At 46.0% G+C, this 24,629-nt stretch overlaps 1 protein-coding gene across 1 annotated transcript; it reads left to right on the top strand.

The window, feature by feature from the left end:
* The first annotated feature begins 1,663 nt into the window (after window positions 1-1,663).
* Window positions 1,664-24,365, top strand: UCN3 (urocortin 3). Its single transcript, XM_075598911.1, has 2 exons — window positions 1,664-1,741; window positions 23,519-24,365. Exon 2 carries the CDS (start codon window positions 23,534-23,536, stop codon window positions 23,990-23,992), a length of 459 nt encoding a protein of 152 aa, XP_075455026.1. The 5' UTR covers window positions 1,664-1,741; window positions 23,519-23,533; the 3' UTR covers window positions 23,993-24,365.
* The last annotated feature ends 264 nt before the right edge of the window (window positions 24,366-24,629 follow it).

A 24,629-nucleotide genomic window follows, 5' to 3' on the forward strand; every position in this document is an offset into this window, starting at 1 on the left:
GGGACTGCCAGGGACCCCGCTGTGTTAATCCGATGGGCCATTAGTCTCTGCAGAAATGTCACAGAAATGTTGCAGCATTACTGGGAGATTGCCCCAGATTTTCAAAGGCAAGTGTTCGGATACGCGTGGCTGCACCAGTACATTTGTCTTGAATACTTTGCCTGTGCTGGCCTCGTTCCATTGTGTGGTGAGATATCTGTTCTTAACTTGGATGCTGAGAATTATTTACATTTGTAAGTGCTTTCTGAGCTACTTTAAATAAAAATAAGCAATTAATGTCATATTTGGTAACATACATTACGGTATCATCATGATAACAACATGAGCAGCAGTGGTTGCTAATTGAACATGTTATGCCATCAACTTAGAATACTATAGGCACAATACATCAGTGACCTAGACAGCTCAGATACCAATACTGTAGATTACACCCTGTATGTTCTTTTTTGATATCCACATAAGGAACTTTGTACTCCAAGGTCCCAACCTGTGTATTTTAGAAGAATAATCATTTCAAATGTGCCCTGAAAATAATGTTGCATCAAACAGATTTTTATTCTTGTAATGAACCTGATTTTTGTGGAGACATTATATAGATTACTGGGAACGCATGGAACAACATGTAGCATTTCCTGGAATTGTTCCCCAAACTCCCAGAACCTCAGAAATCCCAGGTCTGAAATATTTGAGGGGCTACTTATAAAAAAATCGAGTTTTCTCATCCGAGTTGTATTATGTAATCATAGAAACCTCGTGTGGAGTTAAAGAGTTGCATAGTAGATTAGAGATTACAACCTTTGTTCTATGAACTGGACCAGATGCAATGCTACTGATCCAGAGCTGTTTAGGAAATTCTCTCAGCTGCACAACTACCAAAAAAAATGAACCCAGTGATTTATTGATGAAAAACCAAGTAATAGCCCCTTTATTCAGTCTGCGGCTGCTTCTTTGCACCAACGTTGCCCAAGCTTTGTAGCTGCTACTTATGCATTATGTCCTGTGTGTGTCTCTGGCACAACTAACTTGGCTTTCTGAGTCCTGCCCTTGTCCCAGTGTGGGGTGGGGTGTACAAGCAGATATCTTTGCCTTTAATATGGGCAGTGGTGATTTTGTGGGGGAAAATATGCCTGAACCCTAAGCAAAGAAAAAAAAATTAAAAAAAATTATATTTAAACTGCAGTAAATAATTCAGTTTTGAATAAAGAAACGTAGTCAAATGCATTTATTCCCCAGTATTCCAACCCGGGTGTCTAATCACTTCATACTCCTTATAAGGGGATTCTTGTTGATCCCTAAAAAAAATATGACAGGGCCAAGATTCCCCACAAAAACACTCCCTGTTTATAGGATCACTGGAGAAATTAGAAACCCCCATACACTGCATCCCACAACCTTTTTTTTTTTTCCTCTGAAAGAGCCAGGAATCTCACGTTAATGACGCCCCCTCTGCATCCTACTAATTTCACCCTAATAAAATCATGTCTAAGAAAAAAAAATCTCTTTGTCTATAAATGATGAAGCGACCCTGTGATCAGTCAGGTTTTTTTTTTTTTTTTTACACATGAGAGGGGAGCGTTTCCATAGAGAAAATATCAGAGCCCCTTCTATGAGTGAGGAGGGAGTTAGATGGGGGGGGGGGGGGGGAGCAGACTTTCAAGCCAGAGGCGGGGTTCCTAATGCTTTTCTTTATCCTGAGAGGCAGCGAGGAGGAAGCTTCACTCATCAGCACTGCCATATCCAGGTGAGTACCCAACTTTGCTGACACCTTGGCTTCTACCTGACAAAGTCTCCCAGCTGCAAAACTGATGCAAATAATAATAAAATAATAATAATAAAAAAAAAAACTATCAGGCTCATGAAAGGAAATATCCTCTATCTTTCCACCGTGTTTTAAAAAATAAATCTTGTTTATTTTATTTGTTTTTGCATCACTTTCTAAAAGTCTGGGAGTTTGCTGAACCCCTCCCAATTTCTTGTGACTGGGCAGTCTGCTGCTTTTAATAAATGCAATTGAAGGGGTGAAATATTATAGAAAGAGTATATATATATATATATATATTTATAGATATATATATATATAGATATATAGATATATATATAGATAGATATGTATATATCCCAGCTACAAAACTGGGGCAAGAACAGTACAAAAACAGATTTATTTAAAAAATGTATCACTTTTTATGGATTGTTTCCTTTGATTAAATTAGATGCCAGATTAGATGATCATTCTATAGAAACCAGGCATTCCTGACATGGAGAGTTTAAAACATATTGTTTAGCACCGTAAGTATTGGAAGATTATAAAACAGGATTATCTTAATATACATAGATTTTAGTACCAGACTGTGCACTTACAAAAAGCACCTTTTAAAAAATATCCAGTTGGGATACTTTTATTGAAATAAAAAATCAGTATTTTAGCTGATGTTGCTATGAAGTTGCACAGTACAAAGAAATTAAATATACCCTACATTGTATACTTGTATTTTTATATTGCGGTTACTGCGTACAGTACGCGTCCTTTCCAAATACAGGGAGATCCTATTGCCATTGATGAACTGGCATTAAGGTAAATAAACAACTGGCAAAGGGGAATCCTTAGATCACAAAGCATTAAAAGCCTGCCAGGTATAACAGCCAGAATGAGATGCATTAACATAAACCCCTATTGAGTGAAGCAGGGTCTCTCTCTTTGATTCACCTGCTGCCGCTGTCCTGCACTGTACAGCCAGGCGACTGGCATCATGTTAGTAGGGATATTTGTGGAGATTATAGAGGTGAATGCTGGTGCATTGGATTCCTGTGGACAGCCTGGAGCTTAATTAAGTCACTGTATGTACAGTATTACTGAAATGCTTGATTGTATTTCTAAAATGCGTGTCAGCACTGTAAGGTGCACTCTTAAAGCTAATATACTATTACATAATGTTGCACTTTTTAATAGTATATTAGCTTTAAGAGTGAGTCTTATAGTGCTGACACTCGTGTTTAGAAATACCATCAAGCATTTCAGTAATGTCAGCAAGTCGGCTCCTTGGGGCAAGTCACAAACCACGTTATCTCCCTGTGCCTCAGGCATCAAAATCATAGATTGTAAGCTCACCTGGCCAGGGAAGCAGTTGGAGTCACACTGGCACAAAAGTGCTATATAAAGTTATTGTTATGACATGTTTAACTCTAATTGTGTCCAGAATTATACACATTGCCCATTTTAATGCATATACATCATTATAGTTGATTCACCTTACAATACAACGCCATTAGATAGCTGCAAACTGCAGACACAATAACACAGGGATATGAAATCAGTAGCAGCACACTGAATGATGGCATGGAGTATCACAACTTTTTTATTCACAAACTCACACTCACTGTGTAATAGAAAAACAGATGTATGTTCTGTACTGAAGCATGGACAATGTCTGCCCTTCACTGGAATGGGGTCCGGGGAGACGTTGTTTAACAGATGTAAAGTTTTTTTTGTTTTTTTTTTATCAAGAAATGTGATCATTAGGAATATTCAAACTTTTCACTACTTTCACTTCTGAACCTAATCTAACCTTTTTTCTTTTTTTTTAAAACAATTTTTTTAAGTCACAGGGCTGCTTTTTTGCTATAACCTTTGCTGCTAAAAGTTCGATCAAAATGTTGAGGGGGAGAGGGAAAGAGGGGGAGAGGGAAAGAGGGGGAGAGGGAAAGAGGGGGAGAGGGGGAGAGAGGGAGAGAGGGAGAGAGGGGGAGAGGGGGAGAGGGGGAGAGGGGGAGAGGGAGAGAGGGGGAGAGGGGGAGAGGGGGAGTGCTGAAAAAGGAGCACACCTTTTATATATTTACAGAAAATGACATACAGTGTGTGTGTGTGTGTGTGTGTGTGTGTGTGTGTGTGTGTGTGTGTGTGTGTGTGTGTGTGTGTGTGTGTGTGTGTGTCTATGTGGATTCAAATGTAAACATGTTATAGCCACATTAAATGTGTATAGTATACTATTTAGGCACATCCACTTGTATATATTGGTGCATTTTTAGATATTGTAAACGCTTTAGAAAAGCTGTGTACATGCACACACAATACACACACTGTGCAAAACCTGTACTTCACTGTGGGAATGAATTCCTCAGAACAAAGATTATTATATGTGCACGTTAAAATAACATGTGATGGGAAATATAATAGCGATAACACAGATAGGTAATTGGGAGATGATGCAGCCCTGTGGATTTGTGCTTTAGAAGAAACTAAAGAGAAAAGAGAGTTTATGAAAACACAGAGCGCTCTGTTCCATTACTGCTGCATGGATGCAAGTGTGAGTGTCTGCTGTATGCGCCTGCATGGAGGCAAGTGCGAGTGTGCTGTATGTTGCTGCATGGATGCAAGTGTGAGTGTCTGCTGTATGCTGCTGCATGGATGGAAGTGTGTGTCTGCTGTATGCTGCTGCATGGAGGCAAGTGTGAGTGTCTGCTGTATGCTGCTGCATGGATGCAAGTGCGAGTGTCTGCTGTATGCTGCTGCATGGAGGCAAGTGTGAGTGTCTGCTGTATGCTGCTGCAAGGAGGCAAGTGCAAGTGTCTGCTGTATGCTGCTGCATGGAGGCAAATGTGAGTGTCTGCTGTATGCTGCTGCATTTATGGAAGTGTGAGTATCTGGTGTATGCTCCTGCATTTATGAAAATGTGAGTGTCTGCTGTATGCTGCTGCATGGATGGAAGTGTGTGTCTGCTGTATGCTGCAGCATGGAGGCAAGTGTGAGTGTCTGCTGTATGCTGCTACATGGAGGCAAGTGTGAGTGTCTGCTGTATGCTGCTGCATGGAGGAAAGTGTGAGTGTCTGCTGTATACTGCTGCATGGAGGCACGTGTGAGTGTCTGGTGTATGCTCCTGCATGGAGGCAAGTGTGAGTGTCTGGTGTATGCTCCTGCATGGAGGCAAGTGTGAGTGTCTGCTGTATGCTGCTGCATGGAGGAAAGTGTGAGTGTCTGCTGTATGCTGCTGCATGGAGGCACGTGTGAGTGTCTGGTGTATGCTCCTGCATGGAGGCAAGTGTGAGTGTCTGCTGTACGCTGCTACATGGAGGCAAGTGTGAGTGTCTGCTGTATGCTGCTGCATGGAGGAAAGTGTGAGTGTCTGCTGTATGCTGCTGCATGGAGGCACGTGTGAGTGTCTGGTGTATGCTCCTGCATGGAGGCAAGTGTGAGTGTCTGGTGTATGCTCCTGCATGGAGGCAAGTGTGAGTGTCTGCTGTATGCTGCTGCATGGATGGAAGTGTGTGTCTGCTGTATGCTGCTGCATGGAGGCAAGTGTGAATGTCTGCTGTATGCTGCTGCATGGAGGCAAGTGCGAGTGTCTGCTGTATGCTGCTGCATTTATGGAAGTGTGAGTATCTGGTGTATGCTCCTGCATTTATGGAAGTGTGAGTGTCTGCTGTATGCTGCTGCACGGAGGCAAGTGTGAGTGTCTGATGTCTTCTCCTGCATGGATGGAAGTGAGTGTCTGCTGTATGCTGCTGCATGGAGGCAAGTGTGAGTGTCTGCTGTATGCTGCTGCGTGGAGGCAAGTGTGAGTGTCTGCTGTATGCTGCTGCATGGGTGTGAGTGTCTAGTGTATGCTCCTGCATGGATGGCAGTGTGAGTGTCTGCTGTATGCTGCTGCATGGAGGCAAGTGTGAGTGTCTTCTGTATGCTGCTGCATGGAGGCAAGTGTGAGTGTCTGGTGTATGCTCCTGCATTGATGGCAGTGTGAGTGTCTGCTGTATGCTGCTGCATGGATGAAAGTGTGAGTATCTGCTGTATGCTCCTGCATGGATGGAAGTGTGAGTGTCTGGTGTGCTCCTGCATTGATGCAAGTGTGAGTGTCTGGTGTATGCTCCTGCATGGAGGCAAGTGTGAGTGTCTGGTGTATGCTGCTGCATGGATGCAAGTGTGAGTGTCTGGTGTATGCTCCTGCATGGAAGCAAGTGTGAGTGCCTGGTGTATGCTCCTGCATTTATGGAAGTGTGAGTGTCTGGTGTATGCTCCTGCATTTATAGAAGTGTGAGTGTCTACTGTATGCTCCTGCATGGATGGAAGTGTGAGTGTCTGCTGTATGCTGCTGCATGGATGGAAGTGTGAGTGTCTGGTGTATGCTTCTGCATTGATGGAAGTGTGAGTGTCTGCTGTATGCTCCTGCATTGGTGGAAGTGTGAGTGTCTGCTGTATGCTCCTGCATTGGTGGAAGTGTGAGTGTCTGCTGTATGCTCCTGCATTTATGGAAGTGTGAGTGTCTGGTGTATGCTCCTGCATTTATGGAAGTGTGAGTGTCTACTGTATGCTCCTGCATGGACGGAAGTGTGAGTGTCTGCTGTATGCTGCTGCATGGATGGAAGTGTGAGTGTCTGGTGTATGCTCCTGCATTGATGGAAGTGTGAGTGTCTGCTGTATGCTCCTGCATTGGTGGAAGTGTGAGTGTCTGCTGTATGCTGCTGCATGGATGGAAGTGTGATAACTGCTGTATGATGCTGCATGGATGGAAGTGTGAGTGTCTGGTGTATGCGCCTGCATAGATGGAAGTGTGAGTGTCTGCTGTATGCTGCTGCATGGATGGAAGTGTGAGTGTCTGCTGTATGCTGCTGCATGCATGGAAGTGTGAGTGTCTGCTGTATGCTCCTGCATTGATGGAAGTGTGAGTGTCTGGGCACCCAAGGGCAGACACAACTACAGTACCAAGTGATGCAAGTGCATTGTTCACATACAATGGACATATAGAGAGCGGTCTTGAATGAAAAAAAGTTTGTTTTACACCAGGGGTTTCTCAACTCCAGTCCTCAAGCCCCCCCCCCTCCCAACAGGTCAGGTTTTCAGGATATCCCTGCTTCAGCACAGGTGGCTCAATCAGTGGATCAGTCAAAGGCTGAGAGCCATGGATTGAGCCACTTGTGCTGAAGCAGGGGCTGCTTGAGCCCCCTGTGCTGAAGCAGGTATAGCCTGAAAACCTGACCTGTTGTGGGGTCTTGAGGACTGGAGTTGAGAACCCCTGTTTGACACATTAAAACTAGTCAAGGGAGACAAAGTGACGCAGAATGTGATACATCTCATTGCAACCTGTGCATCTTGTAACTCTTCCTATCTCTTCCTATTGACAAAAGGTTGAAGTACCTTCATATAGCTAAGAGACATTAGAGGAATAACAGTATTTAAATCCACGTTGCTCTGTCATTAGGTGTGTAAAGCCCTTCGCATCAGAAATGTCAACGCGCCAATTTTCAGCACCAGCGTCTAATAGGGGGTTATGCATTAAACTCTGATAGTGCTGATCGGGGCACTAACACAAGGAAACTCCCATTGGCTGCATAATCGCAGTCTAATGAATAAACTCATACGGGGAGACGTATAAAAGTAAAGAAAGTGCGCATATACATTTGCTTGGACGTATTGCTCCAATTTTTGTTTGCGCCAAATGTAAGGAAGAGTTTCTTACAATTGATGGACATTGTTAGGAGGAGAAGTTTCCGCCACCTCGGACCTGTTGGAATTTTTTTAACACCAATAAAATATAAAAAAAAGTGATGTACAAAGACGCAGAATGTGATACATCTCATTATAATCTGTGCACCATGTAACTCCTCCCCCCCACAACTCCTACTGACTCTCCCCAAGGTGCAAGCTGGGGCAGATACGCAGAATGTGATACATCTCATTATAATCTGTGCACCATGTAACACCTCCCCAACTCCTCCTACTTACTCTCCACAAGGTGCAAGATGGGACAGAGACGCAGAATGTGATACATCTCATTATAATCTGTGCACCATGTAACTCCCCCCCCCCCCCCAACTCCTCCTACTTACTCTCCCCAAGGTGCAAGCTGGGACAGAGACACAGAATGTGATACATCTCATTATAATCTGTGCACCATGTAACTCCTCCCCAACTCCTCCTACTGACTCTCCCCAAGGTGCAAGATGGGACAGAGACGCAGAATGTGATACATCTCATTATAATCTGTGCACCATGTAACTCCCCCCCCCCCCCCAACTCCTCCTACTTACTCTCCCCAAGGTGCAAGCTGGGACAGAGACGCAGAATGTGATACATCTCATTATAATCTGTGCACTATGTAACTCCCCCCCCCCCCCCCCCCAACTCCTCCTACTTACTCTCCCCAAGGTGCAAGCTGGGACAGAGACGCAGAATGTGATACATCTCATTATAATCTGTGCGCCATGTAACTCCTCCCCCCAACTCCTCCTACTGACTCTCCCCAAGGTGCAAGCTGGGACAGAGACGCAGAATGTGATACATCTCATTATAATCTGTGCACCATGTAACTCCCCCCCCAACTCCTCCTACTTACTCTCCCCAAGGTGCAAGCTGGGACAAAGATGCAGAATGTGATACATCCCATTATAATCTGTGCGCCATTTAACTCCTCCCCCCAACTCCTCCTACTGACTCTCCCCAAGGTGCAAGCTGGGGCAGAGACGCAGAATGTGATACATCTCATTATAATCTGTGCACCATGTAACTCCTCCCCCCAACTCCTCCTACTGACTCTCCCCAAGGTGCAAGCTGGGGCAGAGACGCAGAATGTGATACATCTCATTATAATCTGTGCACCATGTAACTCCCCCCCCCCCCAACTCCTCCTACTGACTCTCCCCAAGGTGCAAGCTGGGACAGAGACGCAGAATGTGATACAGTACATCTCATTATAATCTGTGCACCATGCAACTCCCCCCCCAACTCCTACGTCTAACTCTCCCCAAGGTGCAAGCTGGGGCAGATACGCAGAATGTGATACATCTCATGATAATCTGTGCACCATGTAACTCCTCCCCAACTCCTCCTACTGACTCTTCCCAAGGTGCAAGCTGGAACAGAGATGCAGAATGTGATACATCTCATTATAATCTGTGCACCATATAACTCCCCCCAACTCCTCCTACTGACTCTCCCCAAGGTGCAAGCTGGGACAGAGACGCAGAATGTGATACATCTCATTATAATTTGTGCACCATGTAACTCCCCCCAACTCCTCCTACTGACTCTCCCCAAGGTGCAAGCTGGGACATAGACGCAGAATGTGATACATCTCATTATAATCTGTGCACCATGTAACTCCCCCCAACTCCTACTTCTGACTCTCCCCAAGGTGCAAGCTGGGACAGAGACGCAGAATATGATACATCTCATTATAATCTGTGCACCATGTAACTCCCCCAAACTCCTCCTACTGACTCTCCCCAAGGTGCAAGCTGGGACAGAGACGGAGAATGTGATACATCTCATTATAATCTGTGCACCATGCAACTCCCCCCCAACTCCTACTTCTGACTCTCCCCAAGGTGCAAGCTGGGGCAGATACGCAGAATGTGATACATCTCATGATAATCTGTGCACCATGTAACTCCTCCCCAACCCCTCCTACTGACTCTCCCCAAGGTGCAAGCTGGGACAGAGACGCAGAATGTGAAACATCTCATTATAATCTGTGCACCATGTAACTCCTCCCCCCAACTCCTCCTACTGACTCTCCCCAAGGTGCAAGCTGGGACAGAGACGCAGAATATGATACATCTCATTATAATCTGTGCACCATGTAACTCCCCCCAACTCCTCCTACTGACTCTCCCCAAGGTGCAAGCTGGGACCGAGATGCAGAATGTGATACATCTCATTATAATCTGTGCACCATGTAACTCATCCCCAACTCCTCCGACTGTCTCTCCCCAAGGTGCAAGTTGGGACAGAGACGCAGAATGTGATACATCTCATTATAATCTGTGCACCATGTAACTCTCCCGCAACTCCTCCTACTGACTCTCCCCAAGGTGCAAACTGGGGCAGAGATGCAGAATGTGATACATCTCATTATAATCTGTGCACCATGTAACTCTCCCCCAACTCCTCCTACTGACTCTCCCCAAGGTGCAAGCTGGGACAGAGACGCAGAATGTGATACATCTCATTATAATCTGTGCACCATGTAACTCACTCCAACTCCTCCTACTGACTCTCCCCAAGGTGCAAGCTGGGACAGAGACGCAGAATGTGATACACCGCATTATAATCTGTGTACCATGTAACTCCCCCCCACCCCCCCCAACTCCTCCTACTGACTCTCCCCAAGGTGCAAGCTGGGACAGGGACACAGAATGTGATACATCTCATTATAATCTGTGCACCATGTAACTCCCCCCCAACTCCTCCTACTGACTCTCCCCAAGGTGCAAGCTGGGACAGAGACGCAGAATGTGATACATCTCATTATAATCTGTGTACCATGTAACTCATCCCCAACTCCTCCTACTGTCTCTCCCCAAGGTGCAAGTTGGGACAGAGACGCAGAATGTGATACATCTCATTATAATCTGTGCACCATGTAACTCTCCCCCAACTCCTCCTACTGACTCTCCCCAAGGTGCAAACTGGGGCAGAGATGCAGAATGTGATACATCTCATTATAATCTGTGCACCATGTAACTCTCCCCCAACTCCTCCTACTGACTCTCCCCAAGGTGCAAACTGGGGCAGAGATGCAGAATGTGATACATCTCATTATAATCTGTGTACCACGTAACTCCCCCCCCAACTTCTCCTACTGTACTGACTCTACCCAAGGTGCAAGCTGGGACAGAGACGCAGAATGTGATACATCCCATTATAATCTGTGCACCATGTAACTCTCCCCAACTCCTCCTACTGACTCTCCCCAAGGTGCAAGCTGGGACAGAGACGCAGAATGTGATACATCTCATTATAATCTGTGCACCATGTAACTCCCCCCCAACTCCTACTTCTGACTCTCCCCAAGGTGCAAGCTGGGACAGTGACGCAGAATGTGATACATCTCATTATAATCTGTGCACCATGTAACTCCCCCCCACCCCCCCAACTCCTCCTACTGACTCTCCCCAAGGTGCAAGCTGGGACAGAGACGCAGAATGTGATACACCGCATTATAATCTGTGTACCATGTAACTCCCCCCCCCACCCCCCCAACTCCTCCTACTGACTCTCCCCATGGTGCAAGCTGGGACAGGGACACAGAATGTATCACATAATGATACATCTCATTATAATCTGTGCACCATGTAACTCCCCCCCAACTCCTCCTACTGACTCTCCCCAAGGTGCAAGCTGGGACAGAGACGCAGAATGTGATACATCTCATTATAATCTGTGTACCATGTAACTCCTCCCCAACTCCTCCTACTGTCTCTCCCCAAGGTGCAAGTTGGGACAGAGACGCAGAATGTGATACATCTCATTATAATCTGTGCACCATGTAACTCTCCCCCAACTCCTCCTACTGACTCTCCCCAAGGTGCAAACTGGGGCAGAGATGCAGAATGTGATACATCTCATTATAATCTGTGTACCATGTAACTCCCCCCCCCAACTTCTCCTACTGACTCTACCCAAGGTGCAAGCTGGGACAGAGACGCAGAATGTGATACATCTCATTATAATCTGTGCACCATGTAACTCTCCCCCAACTCCTCCTACTGACTCTCCCCAAGGTGCAAACTGGGGCAGAGACGCAGAATGTGATACATCTCATTATAATCTGTGCACCATGTAACTCTCCCCAACTCCTCCTACTGACTCTCGCCAAGGTGCAAGCTGGAACAGAGACGCAGAATGTGATACATCTCATTATAATCTGTGTACCACGTAACTCCCCCCCCAACTTCTCCTACTGTACTGACTCTACCCAAGGTGCAAGCTGGGACAGAGACGCAGAATGTGATACATCCCATTATAATCTGTGCACCATGTAACTCATCCCCAACTCCTCCTACTGTCTCTCCCCAAGGTGCAAACTGGGGCAGAGATGCAGAATGTGATACATCTCATTATAATCTGTGCACCATGTAACTCCCCCCCAACTCCTCCTACTGACTCTCCCCAAGGTGCAAGCTGGGACAGAGACGCAGAATGTGATACATCTCATTATAATCTGTGTACCATGTAACTCCTCCCCAACTCCTCCTACTGTCTCTCCCCAAGGTGCAAGTTGGGACAGAGACGCAGAATGTGATACATCTCATTATAATCTGTGCACCATGTAACTCTCCCCCAACTCCTCCTACTGACTCTCCCCAAGGTGCAAACTGGGGCAGAGATGCAGAATGTGATACATCTCATTATAATCTGTGTACCATGTAACTCCCCCCCCCAACTTCTCCTACTGACTCTACCCAAGGTGCAAGCTGGGACAGAGACGCAGAATGTGATACATCTCATTATAATCTGTGCACCATGTAACTCTCCCCCAACTCCTCCTACTGACTCTCCCCAAGGTGCAAACTGGGGCAGAGACGCAGAATGTGATACATCTCATTATAATCTGTGCACCATGTAACTCTCCCCAACTCCTCCTACTGACTCTCGCCAAGGTGCAAGCTGGAACAGAGACGCAGAATGTGATACATCTCATTATAATCTGTGTACCACGTAACTCCCCCCCCAACTTCTCCTACTGTACTGACTCTACCCAAGGTGCAAGCTGGGACAGAGACGCAGAATGTGATACATCCCATTATAATCTGTGCACCATGTAACTCTCCCCAACTCCTCCTACTGACTCTCCCCAAGGTGCAAGCTGGGACAGAGACGCAGAATGTGATACATCTCATTATAATCTGTGCACCATGTAACTCCCCCCCAACTCCTACTTCTGACTCTCCCCAAGGTGCAAGCTGGGACAGTGACGCAGAATGTGATACATCTCATTATAATCTGTGCACCATGTAACTCCCCCCCACCCCCCCAACTCCTCCTACTGACTCTCCCCAAGGTGCAAGCTGGGACAGAGACGCAGAATGTGATACACCGCATTATAATCTGTGTACCATGTAACTCCCCCCCCCACCCCCCCAACTCCTCCTACTGACTCTCCCCATGGTGCAAGCTGGGACAGGGACACAGAATGTATCACATAATGATACATCTCATTATAATCTGTGCACCATGTAACTCCCCCCCAACTCCTCCTACTGACTCTCCCCAAGGTGCAAGCTGGGACAGAGACGCAGAATGTGATACATCTCATTATAATCTGTGTACCATGTAACTCCTCCCCAACTCCTCCTACTGTCTCTCCCCAAGGTGCAAGTTGGGACAGAGACGCAGAATGTGATACATCTCATTATAATCTGTGCACCATGTAACTCTCCCCCAACTCCTCCTACTGACTCTCCCCAAGGTGCAAACTGGGGCAGAGATGCAGAATGTGATACATCTCATTATAATCTGTGTACCATGTAACTCCCCCCCCCAACTTCTCCTACTGACTCTACCCAAGGTGCAAGCTGGGACAGAGACGCAGAATGTGATACATCTCATTATAATCTGTGCACCATGTAACTCTCCCCCAACTCCTCCTACTGACTCTCCCCAAGGTGCAAACTGGGGCAGAGACGCAGAATGTGATACATCTCATTATAATCTGTGCACCATGTAACTCTCCCCAACTCCTCCTACTGACTCTCGCCAAGGTGCAAGCTGGAACAGAGACGCAGAATGTGATACATCTCATTTTAATCTGTGCACCATGTAACTCCCCCCCAACTCCTACTTCTGACTCTCCCCAAGGTGCGAGATGGGGCAGATACGCAGAATGTGATACATCTCATGATAATCTGTGCACCATGTAACTCCTCCCCAAGTCCTCCTACTGACTCTCCCCAAGGTGCAAACTGGGACAGTGACGCAGAATGTGATACATCTCATTATAATCTGTGCAGTATGTAACTCCCCCCAACTCCTCCTACTGACTCTCCCCAAGGTGCAAGCTGGGACAGAGACGCAGAATGTGATACATCTCATTATGATCTGTGTACCATGTAACGCATCCTCCTCCTACTGTCTCTCCCCAAGGTGCAAGCTGGGACCGAGACGCAGAATGTGATACATCTCATTATAATCTGTGCGCCATGTAACTCTCCCCCAACTCTTTCAAACAGTGAATCAAGGAGGCTTCCAAAGCTCCCCACCTTGAGTGCCATGAGTCTAACTGACTCGCTGCTGCCCTCCTGTGGTATCACATCAGGCTGCGCCTCCAGCCCTGGAGGGCTATGAAAGGGATGCGTCTGCAAAACTCCACCCTTTCCCACTATGAGATTGGAGATCTAAGTAACCCTACGGGGTGGCAGGTAGCGGCCGTGTGTATTTTTCGGTGTGCCGTGAACATCTAACCAGAGAAAGTCTCAGGAAATGGACCTTACCGTAGGGCTGCGTTGCAGCTTGCATGGCTGTGTATAACATGGCTGTAATAGTCCATATCCAAAGGGATAGGTGGGCAGTGGGGGCCGGTGTATAAAGAAGGTGATGGGTATAATTGCTAAAGTCTCCCAGGCTGCAAAGCTGGAGCAAAACTAGTGCAAAAAACATCAACATACTGTATTCATTAAGGGAAATAACCTTATTTATTATTTAAATTCCTTGGATTTTTTTGGAACCCTTTCTTGTGTCTGTCATTGTTTTGCCGAGACATTTGTCTGCTTGTGTATCCTTTCATTGGTTGGAATATACTCTACGCAGACTTTATATATGGGGGGTTACATTGTAAGCGCTCTGGGACAGTGATTCCCTTATTTTTATCACGTGCTTTTGTGTGTGTTAGATTTATTGCATTATAATTTCCTGCATTCGGATGTTTATTCAGTAAAGCGCTGCATTTGTAGCTGCATTTCATATTGTATCAAATTGAATGACTATAATGCAGCAGTACACCACATTGTCCTCCAGGTGGAGCCATTTGATTACAAAACAACATTCCAGATTAGTACATCTTTTAGTGTTTCTCAGTGAGAAAGCACTTAAAGCTGCAGACCAAGCTATACCCTACATGTTTTTTTAAATAAATCAGTTCTGTACTATGAGAATATATTTGTAGCATTTTTTTAAAAAACAACTCTGAATGACATTTTGAATGTATTATAATGTAACAAGCATTTTTGTTTCTATAGCAACCATTTACAAAGTCACATCCCTTCCCTCTTCTGAAACAGGCTCTGGCACACCCCTTTTTGAGCCCTGCCCTCTCTCTAGCAGTGCACCAATTGTATCTAGTGACTGCCTGGTCACATGATCTTCCCCACAGAACTTTGCATCTTTGGTCCTGTTCTACTGCATTTTGTGAACCCCCAAGCCAAGTCTTTGCCGATCGATCAGCAATTTAGCTGATTACTTATCATTGTGTGGGATGTATTGATGCACATATTAAAGGGAAAAATAAAAATGGCAGCTTGGACGGCTGCTTTAAGTACTATTGGGCAATACTCCATTCTAGACATACTAATGACAAGGATACACCAGTACAGTAGCTATGTCCTGCACTCTCGCTCGATGTCAGTTCCTATATCTATCGACTAGATCTCCACAGAGAATAAAGAGCTGGTATTCAGTCTTGTGACTGCCCTAACTGTTTGATATCCAGCGTCTCACCATGTTCAATAGGGGGGGGGGGGGGGGGGCGAGAGGCAGGACTATTGCAGGACACTGCAGAAAGTTATAGGGAGTGCTACGTCATCCTTATTTTTTTTAAATTAATATTTATTCAAGTTTTCATACATTTTGTTATATAAAACAAAGGTCAAAATAACATTCAATATAAAATAAAGAAAAAGTTCATAATACTGAGCAGAACATTGATCTAAAAGGAGTGGGAAAAGGTGGGATTTTGGGGTAGGCTGCTGAGAAATGTGATTAGGTGATGACGCTTATTTTCTCTCCCATATTCATAGTAATAAACTATAACGCGAGACCCGGGATTCAATTTCCTCTTGTCCAAGGAGAGGTTGATAACATTTGACTCATTTCTAACTAGTATTGTAAAAATTAAGAACTGAAAATGAAGTGATCCTCTAGCGAGTACACTGCAATTAGAGTAGGGACAACAAATAAAGCCCCACCTCTGACAGTATGCATGCAGCCAATAGATACAGAACTGCACAACATCCTAACAGAGTATACTTGCATTCGCTTGATTCCGAATGTCACATATGGATGTGTGGAATTCTGATATGGCACTGAAGGCTTAATGCTGCTGGCGGTCGCATGGACCCCCAGAAGCTCCATCATGGCAGACACTGTCCCGGGCACCTCAGACCTTTTGCGTGTTCATCCGTGGTACAGAGAACAAACCGTAAGTCTTGCTACATCTGAAGCTCTGATCACAATTTAGGCAGATAACCTGATACTATTGCTACTTGGTGTCTCTGCATGCTACAAGGTAGCATGATAACTGTACACTAGCTACTGGCTTCAATTATGCTATTATCGTTCACTATTAATTAAGCAAAACAAGAGCTGCTTAATAGATTGCTGCGTTCATGTGTTAAGAAGCAACCAGCTAGCGACATCATGGTTGGCCCAATAAATAATTAAAGAACAAACCTCAGTGATAGGCAAAGCAATTGCCTGGTGGTGTTTTCAGGCACGTTTTAACCATTACAGTTCTTCTTTCACTTTCTCCACTATTATTTTCTGGTGGGGTGTTTTTGCGTTACATTTCATCTCTATTCAAGGATATAGCACAGTACAATGGGGCTCTCTCCATTGTGTTTAAAGATGACGTAGTATCTTAACCCTTTATGCACAATCCTTTCAGACTAAATATCAATTCTAATACACAGCTGAGCAGGGATCATTACATTTACGTACACAGATGGGAAGTGCTGAGAGCGACTTACAGGCCTTGTGCACTGTGGACAAGTTCAGAAAACATCTCCAGAGAGCCGTATAGAATGGCCGTTCCTCCCAGTAGCTGCCCCTCTGTCCCAAGCTGATACGCTGACCTTCCACCTCTGTTGAATTCCTTGACGCACCTATGTCTTTAAAAATGAAAACAATTACATTATCATTGGATCTTTGGAGCTGAACCGCATGGGTTATAACTCCGGGACCCCCTGCTCCCTGGGATACTTACATTGGAAGCTGATGCCGGTATTTTTCTTCTGTTTAAAGGTCACGTGGTCCAATAGGAAGCTGCACTGGATGATGTTACAGCTTCCGCAGGATGCGGCACCTTTAAACAGGAATTTTCTTTGCCCAGCCGGAACTGCTACTAGCACCCCGTTCCGAGCTATGTATCTCGGGAAGCAAGAGGTCACTGGAGCTGAAATGAATGCAGTTCCGGAGACCCCTTGCTTCAAACATAGTAAATAAATAAACCAAGGACTAATGCTTCTTTAAGTGCTAATTTGAGCTATTCCAACCTGCACAGTAGAGAGAATCTCATTACATGGCATTCCCATTCCAGTTGACCCAGCACAGAACCCCATATGGAACCCAAGTAAACCAATGCTAAACCTGGATAGATTCCAAGTAGAACAATTCAGTTTCTAGATGTTCACACTAGAGCAGGGGTCACACGCTACTCTAGTGCATTGAGCTAAAGACATGGAAATGGGAATAGTTAGGGGCAGTGTATAGTTGAATAGTTGTGGGGCAGTCAGTGAGGAGGGTTCAAGGCGGGAGAGGGCTTTAGATACAAAAAAGAGGTAGAGAGAAGACATCCTCGAGCAGAACGCAAGTGTCGGGATGGTGTATAGCGAGAAATTAGGGCTGAGATGTAAGGAGGCGCAGAAGAGTGTAAAGCTTTAAAAGTGAGGAGGAGAATTGAGTGTGTGATATGGGATTTGATCGGAAGCCAGGAGAGGGATTTCAGCAGGGGAAATGCTGAGACAGATTTAGGAAAGAGTAGAGTGATTCTGGCAGCAGTGTTTAGAATAGATTGTAGGGGAAACAGGCGAGAGGCAGGAAGACCGGACAGCAGGAGGTTACAGTAATCGAGACGGGAGAGAATGAGGGCCTGAGTCAGAGTTTCTGCAGTCGAGCAACAGAGGAAAGAGCGTATCTTGGTAATATTGCGGAGGAAAAAACAACAGTTTTTTGCTACCTTTTGAATGTGAGAAGAGAATGTGATAGCGGATTCCAGTTGACCCCTAGGCAGCGTGCTTGGGCTACTGGGTGAATTATAGTACTTCCAACAGTAATGTGGAAGGAGGTAGTAGGGCCAGGTTTGGGAGGAAGTCTGAGGAGCTCTGTTTTTGCCATGTCAAGTTTTAGTCGGAGAAAGGCCATCCAGGATGATATCGCAGAGACATTCAGAAACTTTAGTCTGTACAGCAGGTGTAAGGTCAGGGGTAGAAAAGTGAATGTGTGTGTCATCAGCACAGATATTTGAACCCAAGAGATGTGATTAGGTCACCTAGAGAGAGTGTGTAAATAGAAAAGAGAAAAGGTCCCAGGACAGAGCCCTGGGGTACCCCCACAGAAAGATCGATAGAGGAAGAGGTGTTAGCAAAAGAGACACTGAAAGTACGACGGGAGAGGTAAGAGGAGATCCAGGATAGAGCTTTGTTACGAATGCCAAGAGTATGGCGATTGTGAAGGGGAAGAGGGTGGTCCACGGTGTCAAATGCTGAAGAGAAGTCGAGTAATATGAGCAGAGTGTAATGACCTCTGTCTTTGGCAGCATGGATTCACCTAATTTATCCCCATTTAATTTGAAGTCGCCTGTTTATTCTTGCTTCCCAAATGCATAACCTTACATTTATCTGTAATAAACCTTGTCTGCCATTTACCTGCCGAAGTTTTCAGTCTCTGGTACTGGGTACCCCTGCTTTTTAACTTGTTTATTAATGACCTTGAGGTTGGGATCGAGAGCAAAGTCTCCATATTTGCTGATGATACTAAATTGTGTAAGGTAATAGAATCAGAGCAGGATGTAATTTCTCTTCAGAAGGACTTGGAGAGACTGGAAACGTGGGCAGGTAAATGGCAGATGAGGTTTAATACAGATAAATGTAAGGTTATGCATTTGGGATACAAGAATAAAAAGGCGACTTACAAATTAAATGGAGATATATTGGGGGAATCCTTGAGGGAGAAGGATTTAGGAGTGCTTGTAGACTGCAGGCTTAGCAATAGTGCTCAAAGTCATGCAGTAGCTGCAAAGGCAAACAAGATCTTATCTTGCATCAAACGGGCCCCTTTATAAAGCATTAGTAAGACCACACCTTGAATATGAGAGTGCAGAGAAGAGCCACCAAATTAATAAAGGGGATGGATTAGCTAGAGACTAGCTGAATTAGATTAATTTGCATTAGACAAGAGGCGTCTAAAATGGGATATGATAACTATATACAAATATATTCGGGGACAATACAAGGAGCTTTCAAAAGAACTATTCATCCCACGGGCAGTACAAAGGACTCGGGGCCATCCCTTAAGTTTGTAGGAAAGGAGATTTCACCAGCAACAAAGGAAAGGGTTCTTTACAGTAAGGGCATTTAAAATGTGGAATTCATTACCCATGGAGACTGTGATGGCAGATACAATAGATTTGTTCAAAAAAAGGTTGGACGTCTTTTTAGATAGGAAAGGTATACATGGATATACCAAAATAAGTAAACATGGGAAGGCTGTTGATCCAGGGATTAATCCGATTGCCAATTCTTGGAGTCAGGATGGAATTTATTTTTCCCCTTATGAGATATCATTGGATGATATGACACTGGGGTTTTTTGTTTGCCTTCCTCTGGATAAATAAGTATAGATATATGATAAAATATCTGTTATCTAAATTTAGCATAGGTTGAACTTGATGGACAGAAGTCTTTTTTCAACCTCATATACTATGTAACTACTGTATGTAACTATGTAACAATGCAAGAATACACACTGATATATAATGTTACTGTGCAATGCAAGAATACACACTGATATATAATGTTACTGTGCAATGCAAGAATACACTCTGATATATAATGTTACTGTACAATGCAAGAATACAATCTGATATATAGTATTACTGTACAATGCAATAATACAGTCTGATATATAGTATTACTGTACAATGCAATAATACAGTCTGATATATAGTATTACTGTACAATGCAAAAGTACAATCTGATATATAGTATTACTGTACAATGCAAGAATATAGTCTGATATATTGTATAACTGTACAATGCAAAAGTACAATCTGATATATATATACAGTATAGTACTAAATGATAGGCCCGGCGTTGCCAGGGATGTAAATACGTAATAGGTAGTATTATTTATAAATCGTGGAACAATAGGTTAAGTATTTGTTGGAAAGGTTGGATAATAATGTTGAAAAGAAAGATGGAAGAAAATGTAATACGATGTTGTATAAAAATAGTTTATTGTAAACACACCACAGTACAAGGTATATTTTGGTGACATAAGTGATGTAAAAATGGGAGGCGTGTGTCTTGTTAGGGTGTGAGGCGGCGGGTGGGTGTTCAGTATGGGTGGCACATGGGTAGTGAGTGCTGGCTGTGGGTGGGGGTCCTGCTAGGGTGTTAGGCGACGGGTGTGTGGCGAGTGCGGGCGACAGCTGGTCAGTGATGTTGGTGCGTAGGGGCGGGAGGCTGCAGGTGTGTGTCGAGTGTGTGGGGTGGGTGAGAGGCAGCGGGTGTGTGTCGAGTGTGGCGGGTGTCTGTTGAGTGCGTGCGGCGGCTGTGTGGCGCAGGGGTGTGAGCGGTGGGCGGGTGAAGAGCAGAAGTTCGGGCGGCCGAAAGGCAGAGGCGGGAGGGCGGCTGAAAGGCGGGGGAGGGGAGGTGAAGGGGGGGTGAGGGGAGGTGAAGGGGGGTGGTGGTGAGGGGAGGTTGTGAGGGGAGGTGAAGGGGGGAAGGGGGGGTGAAGGAGGGGAGGTGAAGGGGGAGGTGAAGGGGGGAGGTGAAGGGGGGGAGGGGAGGAGAAGGGGGGGAGGGGAGGAGAAGGGGGTGGAGGGGAGGAGAAGGGGGTGGAGGGGTGAAGGAGGGGAGGTGAAGGGGGGAGGTGAAGGGGGGAGGTGAAGGGGGGAGGTGAAGGGGGGGAGGGGAGGAGAAGGGGGGAGTGGAGGAGAAGGGGGTGGAGGGGAGGTGAAGGGGGGAGGGGAGATGAAGGGGGGCAGGGGAGGTGAAGGGGGGGAGGTGAGGTGAAGGGGGGGAAGGTGAAGGGAGAGGGGAGGTGAAGGGGGGAGGGAAGGTGAAGGGGGGAGGGAAGGTGAAGGGGGGAGGGAAGGTGAAGGGGGGATGGTGAAGGGGGGAAGGTGAAGGGAGGGAGGGGAGGTGAAGGGGGGGAGGGGAGGTGAAGGGGGAGGGGAGGTGAAGGGGGGGAGGGAAGGTGAAGGGGGGGAGGGGAGGTGAAGGGGGGGTGAGGGGAGGTGAAGGGGGGTGAGGGGAGGTGAAGGGGGGGTGAGGGGAGGTGAAGGGGGGAGTGAGGGGAGGTGAAGGGGGGCTGAGGGGAGGTAAAGGGGGGGTGTGGGGAGGTAAAGGGGGAGGGTGAGGGGAGGTGAAGGGGGGTGAGGGGAAGTGAAGGTGGGAGGGGGTGAAGGGAGGTGAAGGAGGGGTGAGGGGAGGTGGGTGAGGGGAGGTGAAGGGGAAGGGGAGGGGGGAAGGGAGGGGAGGTGAAGGGGGGGAGGTAAGTGACAATTAATGTATCAGGCGGCCGCTTGCTCCCCCTTCCCCCACTGTCTGCCGGTCATCACCCCATCCCCCTGAACCCCCCCCCGCGAAACCTTCCATCTGTTGTGGACATCCGACGGGGGCGCGTGCATGCATTGGCCGCTCCCTCACCCGTCCACCCGCTCCCACGCGGATCTGAGGCAGGAGACAGTGTGTCTGAAATTGTTGTGGCCGCTCCCCCGGCTGGCTGTCCACTCCCCCGCTTTGTCCCAGGCGCTCGCTCCCGTGCGGCCGCTGCCCTGCTGACTCTAGTGCCCGGGGTGTGAGCTTGGAGGCAATGCGGGAAGAGAGGGCGGAGGTGCAGGGGTTGGAGGCAGCGGGAGGCATAGGGGTTTTGTGCTGGGAGGGGAGGCACAGGGGTTTAAGGCAGCGGGAGGCACAGGGGTGTGAGGCGGCGGCAGGGGTGTGAGGCGGCGGTTTAGTTACTTACCTGGGCGGGAGGTGGCGCCGGCTGGTGTGTGTGTCACTATTAGACCACACCGGCCAATGAGAGGGGTGTGGGGGCGGGCGGGCCAAGGGAGCCATCTCATTGCCCTGAGGCGGAGTGACGCGCCAAAGGTCCAATGTGATTGCCCCTAGACACAGGGACATACAATGTTTTCTAAAATATATATATAGATTACTGTACAATGCAAGAATACAGTCTATATAGTATTACTGTGCAATGCAAGAATACACTATGATATATAGTATTACTGTACAATGAAAGAATACACTCTGACAGTGTTACTGTATAATGCAACCATTCAATTTATTATATTAGCATTGAACTAATCCAGATGCTGAGAAACTCCGCTGTCGCAAATCTCTCAGGTATCTCAGGTGCGCTCCTTTTTGAGCACAAGGAACCTCGAACTGGCAACCAGCAAGTGGAAATGGTCCTCTATAAAAGGAAGCCAGGGAGGGGGGAGTGGAAAGGTGTGAGCAGTAGAACTCAAACATATGCTGTGACAAGAGCATATCCCAGCATGTGGCTTATTTCAATGCTAGAGGTTGTGGGTTCTGGGTGTTGATCCTGTTAGGTCTGACATCAGTACCCCCTTCATCACAAGGGCCAATTGTCTCTCCCTATATTATTTAGAGGGGATATATACAACTGGAGACACAACAAAAGTGACCCCCTCCCTTTTCAGGCTTTAGAGGGAACTAGCACTATTCTGCTTCAAAAGCAAGTGCAATCTGGGCAGACGGCCTGTTAAACTGCGCGCTTTGTCACTTTTTATAGACATGGTTGAAATTATGCGATTTGTAATACAGAATACAGATTTTTGTCTAGTTTTAATCCGCAATTTATGGCCATGTCAAACCGTGCGGTTTTACGAGGACAAACTCTCAGCTACTGGAATTTAACCCTTAGGCCCAGATCCACAAAAATCCGTTACGCTACTTAATGAGCTGTTCGCCGAACTAATGTCCCGGTAAGACAAACAGCGTATCTTCAAAGGATAATAACAATGTTAAGTCATGTTTTTGACCGAAAATAGCATTTCGTTAACTATGACTGCCATTAGTGATAATGAGATGCAAATTATATGCACAAGAAACATTATCAGAACATTGCATATCCTCTATAGTTTGTTAAGGATAATGCAGACACTTAACATTAGTTGTAGTAGGTCGTACCTAAACCTGACGTTACTCACATCCGAACCCTTCTATAGGTCTGTTGCATGGTTTGCGTTCGAGTTTGTAACGCAATGTAAACACATTGAGCTGTGGCAAATTGCCCCTCACAAAATCCCCCGATTCCAGAGTCTGGATCGGCGTAATGCCTAGAAGTTAATGAAACAAAAACACAATGTTCTCCTAACATAACACAGCGTTAAGCCTATTCTAAAAGAATGTATCCATCCCATTATATTTGTATATAATTAACTATGTGTATACCATGTCAATTCGAGAAACAGAACATCCGGTCTTGTTTTACCTATTGTCACATTATATTCCCAGACGTAAGGAGCATTGTGCATCTAAGCTTAAGCCTTGTTGCTTAGCTGGACTTCTGTTCTGCATATGTTGGCAATTAGATTCTCACTGTGCTTCTCTTGTCTTTCTCTAGGTGCAGGGCGGAAGGATGCCTCACACTAGGCTTCTCCTGCTTCTGCTAACGTTGTGCATGGCCCGGTCCAGCCTTCCCTACAAGTTGTACAAAGCAGAGTCTATCTTCAGCTGTCTGAAGGAAGCCCTTGAGGAGGCCAAGAAGAGAAGCCTGGAGGACAACTCAATCCTGAGTAAGAGAGGCTATGAATTTGGACCAAGAGAGGACCTTCTGTCACAGGAGGAAGAGGAGGAGGAGGACAAAGAGAAAAGAACATTCCCTGCGGCCCGTTACAGATACCTCTCCCAGGCCCAAGTAAAAGGGAAAGTGTATCAGAACAAGGCAAAAAGTGATCGGCGGACCAAATTCACCCTTTCACTGGACGTGCCCACCAACCTTATGAACATCCTCTTTGACATTGCCAAGGCTAAGAACATGAGGGCAAAGGCTGCAGCCAATGCCCACATCATGGCCCAAATTGGCAGGAGGAAGTAAGGCTGGCCAGGCCCTGCGTGGGGTGGGAAGGAGGATACACAAGTTGGCACAGGACTAGTGCACAACAAGGTTGTGTGCGCCCCTTCTGTCCCCACACATGAACGCTTTTTGGAAATCTCTGTTGTACAGTACAATGCTATATTCTAAGTCCTTTAAAGCTGCATATAATTCCCATATGTTTATACCCTAGGGGTGAAATTGTCAAACCTCCCCTTAATCCTCTTCAGACTCTTTATTTCAGTCTCCCTCTCGGGGAAAAAAAATGTGTGTTTTTGACTTTGTCCCGTTCCCAGGGGTCTGTTCATTCTTATTTTTACAGCGTGTGTATTTCTTTTCCTATGTAGTTTTCCCTACTTCGGAGGGAGATTTCAATGCAGGAAAATGATTAAAAAAAAAATGTTTGCATCTCCCCACCGTGATGGTTTTTATTTAAAAAAAAAAAAGTCACATATGAAACTCCAAAACTTTTTTCTCCTTTATGCGCTTGGTCTTTTCAGGTTGTGGGGAAGAAGAAGCCGAAATAAGCAGAGAAACGGCTAATTCCAGTTGATTTAACTTCCCCATGAGAAAGAGGTTTATAATAAGGTGTAGTCCCATTTAAAGGAGAAATCCAAGCTGGGGACCACCTGCTTCCAGA

This window comes from Ascaphus truei, chromosome 5, assembly GCF_040206685.1.
Source record: "Ascaphus truei isolate aAscTru1 chromosome 5, aAscTru1.hap1, whole genome shotgun sequence".
Taxonomy (NCBI): domain Eukaryota; kingdom Metazoa; phylum Chordata; class Amphibia; order Anura; family Ascaphidae; genus Ascaphus; species Ascaphus truei.

Bases quoted from the DNA above. Each gene is read 5' to 3' on its own strand.
- UCN3 (XM_075598911.1), top strand. From the start codon at position 23,534: ATGCCTCACACTAGGCTTCTCCTGCTTCTGCTAACGTTGTGCATGGCC.